Source organism: Phocoena sinus, chromosome X (genome assembly GCF_008692025.1).
Source record: "Phocoena sinus isolate mPhoSin1 chromosome X, mPhoSin1.pri, whole genome shotgun sequence".
Lineage (NCBI taxonomy): Eukaryota > Metazoa > Chordata > Mammalia > Artiodactyla > Phocoenidae > Phocoena > Phocoena sinus.
In genome coordinates this window covers 43,975,640-43,989,791 of record NC_045784.1, presented here as the reverse complement: position 1 = coordinate 43,989,791, position 14,152 = coordinate 43,975,640, and the positions used below count along the sequence as shown (strand labels likewise).

The window sequence follows — 14,152 nt, the reverse complement described above, 5'->3', positions numbered from 1 at the left end:
GCAGTCTCTTTAAGGCGCTTCCAGTTCTCGGCTCCAATCGCTGCTCTGACCCCCTTCATCGTCTCCTCCCCCCTCCTCGTCCTTCCCTTCATCCATGTATCCTCCCCCAGCCCTGCGGGGCCAGGGACAGAAGGGTAGCCAAGTCCAGAAACGCCCCTGGGGCTGGGCAATGGGCCCCCAGAGGCCGGGTCCTGAGGAGCGCTGGCAGAAGCTGTGATAGGCCATCATCTTTGAGACTGAGCCTGTCCCCATCCCTGTCCCAGGCTCTCCGCCCACCCCAGGTTCTGCTCTGCCCCATAAGGATGAAGCCCCAGCTCCATTCTGGGACAGGCCTGGACCCCAGATCCAGAGGGGTAGAGCTCCCAAGGCCACCGGGCCCGAAGAGGCATGTCCCACGCCCATCTTATTGGTGCTCTGCACAGTCTGTGCCTGCTCCTCGCCTCCTCTTCACCTTTTCCTCGGGCTCCCAAGGCCAAGGGTGGGCTGAGGGTTTGGCAGCCAGCCTTTTGGCCCAGCAGACGCTGAGCCGCCCCGGGAGCAGTGGGAGGAACAAGGCACAACAAGGCCATGCCTGCTGCTGGCATCTCCCCTACAGCTGAGAGAGGGGCCTGAACTACAGGACACTGTCCCAAGACCCTCAAGCCGTAGCAGAGACCCGGGTCGGGCAGCAGGTGGGAGGGGCGGGGAAGCAGCTTCCATCTGTGGAGCTACCGGTGGGGGGAGTGGGCAGCCACGCGTCTGGGAGGCGCTGCTGCACTGAGAGCTGCTGGCGGTGGGCAGCAGCACCAAGGGGCCCACGAAGACTGAGCCCAGAACAAGCGGCTTAGGTCTTGGGCAGCTGGAGGATGTTGGGAAGCGACCGCAGGTGCTGGTCCCGGGGAGTGCAGCCCAGGGCAGGCGTCAGCACAAGGCTCAGGAGAAGCAGATAGCCCATGCTCGAGAGTCAGGGAGACTGTTCCAGGAAGAGTCTGGCCCCTGAGTCCTGGTGAAAGCTGGCCTTGGCCCAGTACACACTGCACTGCCCGGCCCGTGGGGCTGTGCTGCCTGATTACATTGTGGCAGAGTTCTCCCTGGTTAGCGCGGGATAGCACCCCTCCACCTGGCCCCTTCCTCCAGGTAGGGGGACGCGCCTAGGCCTCCTGGGGTCAGCAGCAGGAGGTGGTTGTCAGGAATCAGGAGCCCCTAAGGAGGATAGGATGCTGGTTCCCATACACCTGAGGTCCCCAGAGTTGCCCTGGTGCCTCCCCTTTCAGCATCCTTCCAATAAATGCCTGCCCTTTTTGGCCTGCAACAAGAGGAACTGCAACTAATGCACCCACTAAAGGAATCCTGTTCCTGCAAGGGTGGGGGCGGGGAAGCACAGGAGATACTCTCATCCCACCTCCACAGAGTAACAGACGTCAAAGAGACCTAAACATCTCAGTGCACCCAAGGCTATCTGCCACTGAAGACTAACCATGGCAACCTGACTGCTTTACGGATCATCTTCCTGCAGAAGCCCCCACGTCCAGCATGTTCTGGAATGGAAGGGGGCGACTCTGCCACCATTCACTCACTCGACAAATGTCTATTCAGCTCCAACCCAGACCAGGTGTTGTACTAGGAGCTGTACCAAACACACATGCTCCAGGGCCAGAATCAGGGCTGGGTTCCCCAAAAGGCAGACTGAGGAAGTGTCTAGGTCACCAGCAGAGAAGAGACACCAAAAACAAAAGAATCAAGAAAAGAATATCAGAAACAGTTTGACATTCAATTTTTTTTAAACAGTCCTCATGGGAAAAGTCAGAATTTTATTGTACTTCCTTACATTCCTTTCCTGATTGCATGTTGCTTTTGCTCTGAATCACATGCGGGGGCGGGTGGGGGGGGTCAGCATAATCCTTTCGATGCTTTGTGCTTGTATGGGTCTGGATTCAGTCCTGGGCGAATGCCACCATCTCTGCCTCACAAAGACCTGACTGAAGGCTAGCCAGAGGGACTGACCTAAGAAGAGACCCCCCTCCTCATTACAGCTGCCGTGCCTAGGGTTGAATACAACTCTGGCCACAAGGTGGCAAAAGAGTATATGATGCTCCCTCTAATATTTGTTTTGTATATTTATATAAAACTTGGTTTATATCAAAATGCTCTCTAAAATATTTTTTAACGTTGTGCTCCTTCACACACATTTAGGTTGACATCTCAAATTTTGCATCCAAAATGTCAAGCTGCAAATAATGTGATTTCTGACAGATATTAACATTCACAAACAAAATGTGACAGTTTTACGTGAAAGCAGTGAAACCTAAATACGTTAGTGATTTGAGAGCCACCGTCATGTTTTAAAAATTCATAACTGAGCTCTTCTTTGATAGTTGGGAGGTGTACATTTTCCCTTTTCTCCCTGGATTCTCAATTCCATTTTATTCTTCTAATAGAATTTTATCTTTATAATATATATTTTTGCACTTGAAATGCTTTTATTGATTATCCTATCGTATTTCCCTGCAGCAAAAATATGTGTATATTTTGCTATTTAAATGTTGCTTTGATCCTAAAGCTCTAAGTGTTGTTCAGAATTTACTTTTGCTCAAGTTATCATGACAATTAGTATTGCAATATGACAGATCAAAAAAATTGTAAACATATTACAAATTTTGATGGGTAATTATTAAACATAAAAACAAAAATTTACTAAAGATAGATAAGTCTTTTTTTTTTAAAGGTTGGTGTATCCATAGATAAATATTGCTTACTTTTAGAGTGAGGCAGGATTCAGCATCAATTCTCTTCCTACTTTTTTTTGGTTAAACGTTAAACCTCTTTTATATAAATAAGTAAATGGGAATGGATATTTTGTTTTAGCAGTATCACTCAAATATTTGAACTCCTTTGAAGATATATGGGGGGAAATTACACAATGATTTACCTTCAAAATCATTTTTCATGATTAGCCAGCTGACAGCTCCATTGGGTTCGCTTTCAATTTTACTGGAAGCCATCTGAATTGCAAAAGGATTTGATACCAATATATTCATTTGTTAGAGCAATTTGTTTCTTCACCATCGGCAGCAGTGTTTGGAACTGTCTCTCTGGTTCCCTGAGGATTTTTTCAAAGATATGCTTTTCTTTTGTAAAGTGCAAAAAGGACTATTGTGAAAAGGGAGATGGAAAAAGAGATCCAGCTTGATTCTTCCACTGCTAGTGTGTTCTCTGGCAGATCAATTTTAGGAAATATGAAAATGAAATTTGAGGATGTAGAAATCGATCCCCTTAAAACTGTAAGTGCTTATTTACCCCTTGGAAAGTCCTATAGCCCCAGGGTAATACACACTCCACTTTTTGTTTTGTTTTGTTTTTGTTTTTGTTTTTGTTTCTTGTGGTACGCGGGCCTCTCACCGTTGTGGCCTACTCCCGTTGCGGAGCACAGGCTCCGGACGCGCAGGCTCAGCGGCCATGGCTCACGGGCCCAGCCGCTCCGCGGCATGCAGGATCCTCCCGGACCGGGGCACAAACCCGTGTCCCCTGCATCGGCAGGCGGACTCCCAACCGCTGCGCCACCAGGGAAGCCCCACACTCCACTTTTAAGGTTGCTGGTTTATATTTGTTATTATAAAATAATATATACATTGTATATATTATTGTATATATATATATATATTGTAATATATACAATATTTGTGGTTTTTAAAAGGGGGATAAAAGAAGGCATAACATGAAAAGTTAAAGCCGCTCTCTTCCCTGCCAATCAAACCCAGTTCTATTCCCCTGAAATAACCACTTATTAACAGTTTGTCATGTATCCTTTGGGAAATTTTCTATGCAAATACAAGCATGTTTTATACATTTATCCTTTTTATGAAAAATAAATGAGACTGTAATATACGTATGGATCAGCAACTTAGCACTATATGCTGGACATTAGGCAGCACTCTCTAAGTTGATCTACACAACCAAGGCAATGCCAATAAAAATTCCAATGAGTTTTTTGGAGGAGAATTTTACAAAATTAATATGGAAGAATAAAAGGCATTTCCCCCTTCTTCATTTCTCCTTCTTCCTCCTGGAAATGAGGATTTAATGGCTATAGCTGAGTAGCCATCTTGCAACCAAACAACTGATTACCTCAGGACCTAATCTTACATGAGAAAAAAATGCCATATGTTACCAACTCTAAAAGGTACATCTCTTCATGCTTCAACATCTCTGAAATCTTTGAATGACAGCTTGTGGATATTTGCCAGCATTTTTTCCCTCTTTCTTGGTACATCAAATAATGGTGTGTCCTGGAATCAATATAACACTTGAGCCATCATCCTATTTAAGCCTTTGTTATTTGGATCCCTGTTATGCGTAGCTGAATACATTTCCCAAGTGACAGCAGGCTTTCCATTTCACTCTTAGTGAAGTCCCAAGTCCGTATCCTGTTCTGTAAAGCCCTGTAGAATCTGGCCTCAGTCTCTTAGACTTCATTTTCTATCAACTCAGCCTTGCCTCAAACAAACTCTACGTACTGTTGTTCCTTGAATAAGCTAAGCTGGCTCCTGCTTCCAAGCCTGTGCCCTTATTGTTCACTCTGCTTGGAAAGCTCTAGCCCTAGAAATCCTCATGGCTTTCTCCCTCACTTCTTCAGATCACTGCTTAACTATCACCTTATCTCAGAGTCCTTCCTTGGCCTCTATATAAAATGATACCCTATCCCTGCTTTATTTTTCTTCAAAACACTATTACCACATGATGTATTAAATATTACACACACACACACACACACACACACACACACAATTACTATAATGTAAACTCCATGAGAATAAGATGTTCACTATTCTATTCCCAATGCCTCTTTGGCACTTAAAACATATGTAAATACATGTGAAATAAACAAATTAATGCTTTTCATCATGAGTGAAGTCAACCATATTTTCAGGTTTACTGATTATTTTGTATTACCTTTTTTGTGAGAAATGCCTGTTTACATCCTTTGCCTAGTTTTCTTTTGGCTTCTTAGTAACCCTAATAATAAGTAAAACTTACATGATGCTTGAAGTATACCAAGAGTCATTCTACTAAATTGCTTAACCCTCACTACAATATTAAGAAGTAGGTGTTGGTTAAATCCCCATTTTACAGATGAAGAAACTGAGGCATAGAGAGATTGAATGAGACCCAAGGTGACACAGCTAGTAAATGATGTACCTGGGATTCAAACCCAGCAGTTGGAATCTAGAGTTTAGATTACTAGGTATTAGTCCTTTGGCTGTCATATGTTTATTTTCCCAATTATCATTTAACTATTGTATTTTATTTCATTTGGTGATATTAAACATATGGTGTTTAATATTATTATGTAGTCAAGATTCACAAACTTTATGGATTCTGGATTTTTAGTTTCTCAGGTTTTTTGTTGTTGTATTGTTTTGTTTTTCTGAGTATAAACATGTAGAGCAAGTGCAACGTCCTGAGACAAGAAGCTTGATGATTTTAAGAAATGAAAATATGGCCAGATTGGCTTGAATTTGGAAGACGGAGAGTGGTACGAGATGATGAGTATAGAGATGTAGGCAGGGACAAGATCACCTGCAGCTTCATAGACCATTGTATAGGATTTGAATATTATCCCAATTATGATGGGAATCATTGGGGGGGTTAGCAAGGGAATGACATGATATAATTTATGATTTACATACAATAATTATAATCAAATAATAGTAAAAGTAACTAACATTTATTGTTTCTGATACTCCAGGCACCCCTATTTGATAAGTACTTTACTAAGTTATTTAAACTTCATAACACCCTGATGAGGTAGGTCCCAATATTATTCTCACTTTACAAATGAAACCAAGGCACAAAAACAATAAGTACCTTGAATTTGCTCATGCTTACTCTCAGCTTCTATACCTGTTCCCATTCAGAATATATCTACTATCAACAATAAGATATCTGAAACCTACTTTGTCCAGGCCCCTGACGTCCCACTAGTGGTCCGCAAGTCTTCACTGGGCTAAAGAAAGGGAAAAAGGCAAGTTCACTCAGCACTAAGGCCCTTAGGTCTGGGAGCTGGTCAGCTGGGCTCTTCCCATCCCATTTCGGCCATGTCAAGCTGCCCTAAGTTCAGGAATAGCCAGCCTCCTGGCCTGGTCATAATGACCAAGGTCGCCAGCTCAGCAGCCCTGCTCATCATTGTAGCAGGACAGGGCCTTGCACCCTGCATCCCCAGAACCATACCAGCAACCAGGGAACTAAGTGATGGGCTCATCAGGATCCACCACAGGCTTCCGGGAGATGCAAGCCCCACAAAAGGAAGCAGCAGGCCTAGTGGTGTGGAAGGGGGCAGAGAATGGAAGTTAAGTCCTTCTTCAAGCACACATAGAGCCCTGGGTAGCCTCACCCATGTGATTCCAATGGCCCAGGCCTTTTGTTGGCTGAAAGAAAGGAAAGGCTCATAGAGAGAGCAAAGTCAGGTTTGTGAGGGATGACAGCAAAGATGTAGGTTATATACTGCATCATATGCTAACCAGCCACTTTCCCAGTTTTCACCACATATTGCTTCCAGTAGTCTGTTTCTTAGCTTCCCTCAGTCTTCAGCATCTCTGACTATACCTCTTCAGACTGCTGCCCCATTTGACTTATATGTTTTTTCTTTCTTTTTTTGTATTGAGTTATAGTTGATTTACAATGTTGTGTTAGTTTCAGGCATACAGCAAAGTGATTCAGTTATACATATATATAATATATTATTTTCTCAGATTATTTTCCATTGTAGGTTATTATGAGGTATTGTGTATAGTTCCTTGTGCTGTACAGTAGGTCCTTGTTTTTTATCTATTTTATATATAGTAGTTTGTATGAGTTTGTATCTACTAATCCCAAACTCCTAAATTATCCCTCCCCCTGCCCTTTCCTCTCTGGTAACCATAAATTTGGTTTCTATGTCTGTGAATCTATTTCTGCTTTGTAAATCAGTTCATTTGTATCATTTTTTTTAGGTTCCACATATAAGTGATATGATATTTGTCTTTCTCTGTCTGACTTACTTCACCTGGTATGATAATCTCTAGGTCCATCTGTGTTGCTGCAATGACTTACACTTTTGATTCCTTACCTCTCTGCTTCATAACATGGGCTCTGAACAGCCTCCTGCATGCTGATGCACATCTGGCCAACCACTTATCTTACCTCTGCCTTTTAGAAAAACACTGGAATCCCAAAATCTCTTTCCAGTGCTGGAGGTTGGCCCTGTGGAATATAGCATGGCCCTGGGTCTGAGTTTAGACAGAGGCACAATGAAGAACATATTCTCCCATTTCATTCACCAAAGTGTGGAATCTGACTTCCTGTGCTTGTTCTAAATGTCTCTTTCAAGTTCAAAGTGTGGGAAAGGTAGATCTTGTAGTATTGTACCAAAACTGGTACTTAAAATCTTAATCACACTTTCTCCTCTTTTTCAAAACCTTATTCCTATTTTTATTTTTTAAATTCTTATTTATTTCATTTACTTCTATTGAAATATATTTGACATACCACATTGTGTTAATTTGAGGTATACAATGTGTTGATCTGATGCATTTATATACTGTAATAGGATTGCCATTGTAGAGATAGTTAGCACCTCTATCACATCACATAATTATCATTTGTTTCTTGTGGTTGGAATAATTAAGATCTAGTCTCTTAGCAAGTTTGATGATTATAATACAATATTGTTGTCTATATTCACTACACTGTGCATTAGATCACCAAGATCTATTTATCTACTAGTTGCAAGTAAGTATTATTCGTTTTTAAAACCACAAAAAGCAATATAGACAAAATTATATAACCTCAACAGAGGGGAGTTTAGCAATGTCTAGCAAGATTACATATGCACTCACTATTTGACTCAGTAGTCCCATTTCTAGGAATCTAAACCAAACATACACCAGCAAAAGTACAATGACACATACACAAGGCAGCACTATGCACAAAGTGCAACACTATGCACAAAGTGCAAAATGACATATGCACAGGGCAACACTATGTGAAATAACAAAAGACTGGGAGAAAACAAATGTCCACCACTAGGGAACCAGTTGAATAAATTCTAGTGGAGCCATAAAATGGAAAGCTGCAAAAAAATTTTAATAAAATGAAATGGAATACTATGGAATGAGATAGATTTCTATATAATATTTAGGAGTAATATTTGGGATATATTGTTAAGTGGAAAAAGCAAAGTATAGAATATTATATATACAGTAGTATGTTAGCTTTTGTGTAAGAAAGATTAGGAAATACAAATATTTACAGAAACATTATGAACTTATGATTTATTTATTTTTCTCTTTCTAAAAATAAATATTTCCTAGCTCTGTCCACTGAAAAGATATAGCAGCAATGACAACCTACTAGCAGTGTGTATATTTAATGCCTAGATTGTGGTCTCTAAATCTCATTTCCTACCAAAAGGAACCAATCTTCCTTGAAGAAATAATTGTTTATAGGTATTTAACAGGAAATGTACAAAATGATCCTGGGACATCTTTTTTTTTTTTTTTTTTTTTTTTTTTTTTTTTTTTTTTTTTTTCCGGTACGCGGGCTTCTCACTGCCGTGGCCTCTCCCATTGCGGAGCACAGGCTCCAGACGCGCAGGCTCAGCGGCCATGGCTCACGGGCCCAGGTGCTCCGCGGCACGTGGGATCTTCCCGGACCGGGGCACGAACCCGTGTCCCCTGCATCGGCAGGCGGACCCTCAACCACTGCGCCACCAGGGAAGCCCCTGGGACATCTTTTTTTGTCAAAGAGCAAGGAAGATAGCAAAGACTAAAGTAGTCATGTCAAAAGAACACAGGATCCAAGATGAAGGGGAGTTCCTATTTGCCTATATTGGACAATTAGAGCATCAAAAAATCTGCAATTAATCAACCAGCAAATGTATAAAATATGAGTTCATAATGACATTAAAAAACATTGGTGGGACTTCCCTGGTGGTGCAGTTGTTAAGAATCTGCCTGCCAGTCCAGGGGACATGGGTTCAATCCCTGCTCCGGGAGGATCCCACATGCCGCGCAGCGACTAAACCCATGCACCACTATTACTGAGCCTGCGCTCTAGAGACCACGAGCCACAACTACTGAGCCCACGTGCTGCAACTACTGAAGCCTGTGTGCCTAGAGCCCATGCTCCACAACAAGAGAAGCTGCTACAATGAGAAGCCAGCGCACTGCAACAAAGGGTAGCCCCCACTCGCCGCAACTAGAGAAATCTCACACGCAGCAATGAAGACCCAACGCAGCCAAAAATAAATTTAAAAAACCAAAAAAAAAAAAACATTGGTCACCCCTGGGTGATGCTAGGGCACCAAATTATTGTTGCAAAAATTAATAAAGATAAAAATTAAGAACTTATCCCACCTTTCCCATAGTTAATGATATTCTTCTTTATGCAATAATTCCAGATAGCAAATGCAGAAGGAATGATAGAATTACTATATCACTATTTATAATCCCTAGTGAAATAATAAATCTAGGCCATGGTTTCTCGTCCCCAGTGCTATTGACATTTGGGGCCAGATAATTCCTTATTTGGGGACTATATATGCATTGTAGGATTTTTAGCAGCATCTCTGGTCCCTATTCCCTAGATGCTATTAGTACCACACACACACACCCACTTGTGACAATCAAAAATGTCTTCAGACATCGTTAAATGTCCCCTGGGGGACAAAATCACCTCTGGTTGAGAACCACTAATCTAGGGCAATGATCATGAATGGATTGAAAAAAAAGATTAGGCAAATGATGATGGGGAACTTTACAATGGAAGGATCAGGTTGATACCACCTGAACCCACTGATCAATTTTAGCTTCACTAAGAGTGGGACAGCTAGATATTATGTGCCTTCTGATGTGATGCAGTAGGAATCATACAGCATCACCTATTATATATTGATGCCAAAAATAAAAAAACTGAACCTAAATCTAATCAAGTATCTAGCTCTAATTCCCAGTTGATGGTGAATATGGGAAATAGAAGAACAAGTTCAGTGTCACCACTAAGAAACAATCAGCAAAATCCAGAATGTGGAATTTTTTATAGGAAAAATGACCCATTTTTAAATGATAAATGGCATTTAAAAGAAGATGAGGAAAACAATAAATGTTTAAATAAAACAACTACAAGGTAAACTAATACTGTATGATTCCACTACATGACATCCTGGAAAAGGAAAAACTATGGAGACAGTAAAAATATCAGTGGTTGCCAGGGGTTAGGGAGAGGTAGGAATGAATAGGCTGAGCACAGAGGATGTTAGAGCACTGAATATACTCTGTATGATACTATAATGGTGGATACATGTCATTATAAATTTATCCAAACCCAAAGTGTGTACAACACCAAGAATGAACCTTAATGTAAACTATGAACTCTGGGTGATCATGATGTGTCAAGGTAAGTTCATCAATTATAACAAATGTACCACTCTGGTGGGGGTTGTTGATAATGGGGGAGGTTATGCATATGTGAGGGACGGGGGTATATGGAAATTTTCTGTACCTTTCACTCAATTTTGCTGTAAACTTAAAACTGCTCTAAAAATTAAAGTGTATTTTTAATTGAAAGTAAGAGAGAATGAGGAAAAGAAAGATGGGAGACTTACAAATTCTTTTCTAGCTTTATTGAGGTATAATTTACAAATAAAAATTGTATATATTAAGGTGTACAATGTGATGTTTTGATATATGTATACATTGTGAAATGATTACCACAATGAAGCTAATCAACATATTCATCACCTCACATAGTTACCTTTTTTTAATGGTGAAAACAGTTAAGATCTACTCTCTTAGCAAATTTCAAGTATACAGTACAGCATTATTAACTACAGTGACCATGCTGTACATTAGATCCCCAGAACTTATTCATCCTACATAATTAAAACTTTGTACCCTTTGACCAACATGTCCCCATCCCCCCACCCTCCAACCCCTGGAAACCACCCTTCTACTCTCAGATATATGAGTTGGGCTTTTTTAGATTCCACATATAAGTGACACCATGTAGTATTTGTCTTTCTGTGCCTAGCTTAGGAAATTTAAAGATTTTTAAAAGAGACTTAAGAGAGATAATGACCAAATGCAACATTACATTTGGTTTGGGTCCTATTTTGAAAAAAATCAATTTTAAAAATACTTCTTGAAACAATCAGGAAAATTTGAATATGAATTAGTATTTAATTACATTAAGGAATTATTATTAGTTAGTAAATTGTGATAATGGCATGTGGTTATGTTAAAAAACCTATTTTCTGTTATAGATACACACTCACACTGAATGAGGTAATATTATATCTAGGATTTGAGTTAAAAGACTGCAACAAACCTTGGGGTGGAGAAAATAAATAAAACATGATTGGCAAAACATTGAAAATTGTTGAAGCTGATTAAAGGGGATTCATTCTACTAATTTCTCTACCTTTGTGTATGTTTAAATTTTTCCATAATAAAATGAAGTTTAAAAACAAACCAAGTGAAGGCTTCCCTGGTGGCGCAGTGGCTGAGAGTCCTCCTGCCAATGCAGGGGACACGGGCTCGTGTCCCGGTCCAGGAAGATCCCACATGCCGCAGAGTGGCTGGGCCCGTGAGCCATGGCCGCTGAGCCTGCACGTCTGGTGCCTCTGCTTCGCAACGAGAGAGGCCACAACAGTGAGGGGCCCTCGTACCGAAAAAAAGAAAACAAAAACGAGTGAGACTTCTGTTTCTAGAAAGATGTGGTAGGTGTACTTCTCCCTATTTCTCCTGCTAAGTACAGTTTAAAACCCTGGACACTGGTTATAAAACAAACGTAAAAAGAGTCTGAAAAGTAGACAAGAAAGCAGACTGGCTTAGAACTCAGAACCCAAGGAATGACAAAGCAGTGAGTTCCCTGAGGTTTTGTTCTGTTTTGTTTTGCTTCATATATCCTATACTGGGTGCTGGAGAAGCTGAAAACCTGGAAACATCAATGGGTATAGGAAAAAAAGAAAAGAAAAGGAGAGGAAATAAGGAAAAGAAAAGACAAGGCAAAGAAAAAAAGCCTGCTCTCTCTAGGCAGAGGACCAGGAAAGGGGCAACCTTGCAAGACAGAAAAGTTTTAGATAATAACCACTCTATTCCAAGCAAATCCCACAGAAAAAATTGAGCCACCATCCATGCCAACAAAGGCCAAATGGAAAGGTTAAACTTCCACCCTTGGTAGGCTGTAATATGCTAGGATGGTGTCAGAGAAAGATAAGTTGGGAGCCTGAACGTTCATTCCTACTGGGCAGTAAAAAGGCCCCTTTGATGCAGTGTCTGTGGAGACTACATGGAAAGCCAGGACTTCATGCCCACCTGGTGATAACAAGGGGCCCCTCCTCTTCTCCCCACTGGAGTGCTATCAGAGGAGTCCCAGTAGAGAATCAGCACTTTTACCGCCATCTAGCAGTAACTAGCATCACTCCCCCATCGTGGTGCCAGTGGCAGTCATGAGAACTACAAGGCATTCCTGCTCCTCTCAGCCAGGGTGAGAGAGTATAAGCAGAGGCATAGGGGAGAGCCAGAACTCCCACCTTGCCAGGTATTAATGAGGAGATCCTCATCCCCAGGTGTCAAGGGAGGCAGAATTAGGAACCAGGACTCCACTCCACCTGGCAGCAATGAAGTGGCATTCCCCTACCCCTGCCAGAGCAGTGTCAGAAGCATAAAAAAATAAGAGATTTAAATGCCATCCAGAGTCTCATAAAATATTATCCAAAATGTCAAGATTTCAATCAAAAATCAGTCATCATATCAAAAGCCAGGAAAATCTCTGCTTGATGAGAAATGACAACTAAAAGACAGAAACAATATGACATAGATGTTCATTAAGATGCTTCAATAAGCAATTACAAACATAATAGAAACAAATTTTTAAAAAGAAAGTCTCATCAAAGAAATAGAATGTATAAAAAAAACTAAATGGAATTTGTAAAACTAAAAAATGCAATAACTGAAATTTTAGAAATTAGTAGATGGGCTCAGCAGCAGAATAGAAGAGACAGAGGAAAGAATTAGTGAACTTTCAGAGAACTAGAACAAAAAATTTCACAATTTGTATGGAAACACAAAAGACCCCGAATAGCCAAAGCAATCTTGAGAAAGAAAAACGGAGCTGGAGGAATCAGGCTCCCTGACTTCAGACTATACTACAAAGCTACAGTAATCAAGACAGTATGGTACGGGCACAAAAACAGAAATATAGATCAATGGAACAGGAACCAAAGCCCAGAGATAAGCCCATGCACATATAGTCACCTTATCTTTGATAAAGGAGGCAAGAATATACAGTGGAGAAAATACAGCCTCTTCAATAAGTGGTGCTGGGAAAACTGGACAGGTACATGTAAAAGTATGAAATTAGAACACTCCCTAACACCATACACAAAAGTAAACTCAAAATGGATTAAAGACCTAAGTGTAAGGCCAGACACCATCAAACTCTTAGAGGAAAACATAGGCAGAACACTCTATGACATAAATCACAGCAAGATCCTTTTTGACCCACCTCCTAGAGAAATGGAAATAAAAACAAAAATAAACAAATGGAAACTAATGAAATTTAAAAGCTTTTGCACAGCAAAGGAAATCATAAACAAGATGAAAAGACGATCCTCAGAATGGGAGAAAATATTTGCAAATGAAGCAACTGACAAAGGATTAATCTCCAAAACATACAAGGAACTCATGCACCTCAATGTCAAAAAAACTAAGAACCCAATCCAAAAATGGGCAGAAGACCTAAATAGACATTTCTCCAAAGAAGATATACACATTGCCAACAAGCACATGAAAGAATGCTCAACATCATTAATCATTAGAGAAATGCAAAGCAAAACTACAATGAGATATCACCTCACAGTGCTCAGAATGGCCATCAGCAAAAAATCTACAAACAATAAATGCTGGAGAGGGTGTGGAGAAAAGGGAACACTTGCACTGTTGGTGGGAATGTAAATGGATACAGCCACTATGGAGAACAGTATGAAGGTTCCTTAAAAAACTACAAATAGAACTACTATACGACCCAGCAATCCCACTACTGGGCATATACCCTGAGAAAACCATAATTCAAAAAGAGACATGTACCAAAATGTTCATTGCAGCTCTATTTACAATAGCCAGGACATGGAAGCAAC

General features: G+C 40.9%; 1 protein-coding gene across 1 annotated transcript in view; it reads right to left on the bottom strand.

Moving 5' to 3' along the window:
• Positions 1–14,152, bottom strand: part of USP27X (ubiquitin specific peptidase 27 X-linked) — a 61,433-nt gene that overhangs the window by 3,388 nt on the left and 43,893 nt on the right. Inside the window, exon 4 of the mRNA XM_032618904.1 lies at positions 594–803. Within this exon, the coding sequence (XP_032474795.1) occupies positions 594–803 (210 nt within the window). The remainder of the gene's footprint in view (positions 1–593; positions 804–14,152) is intronic.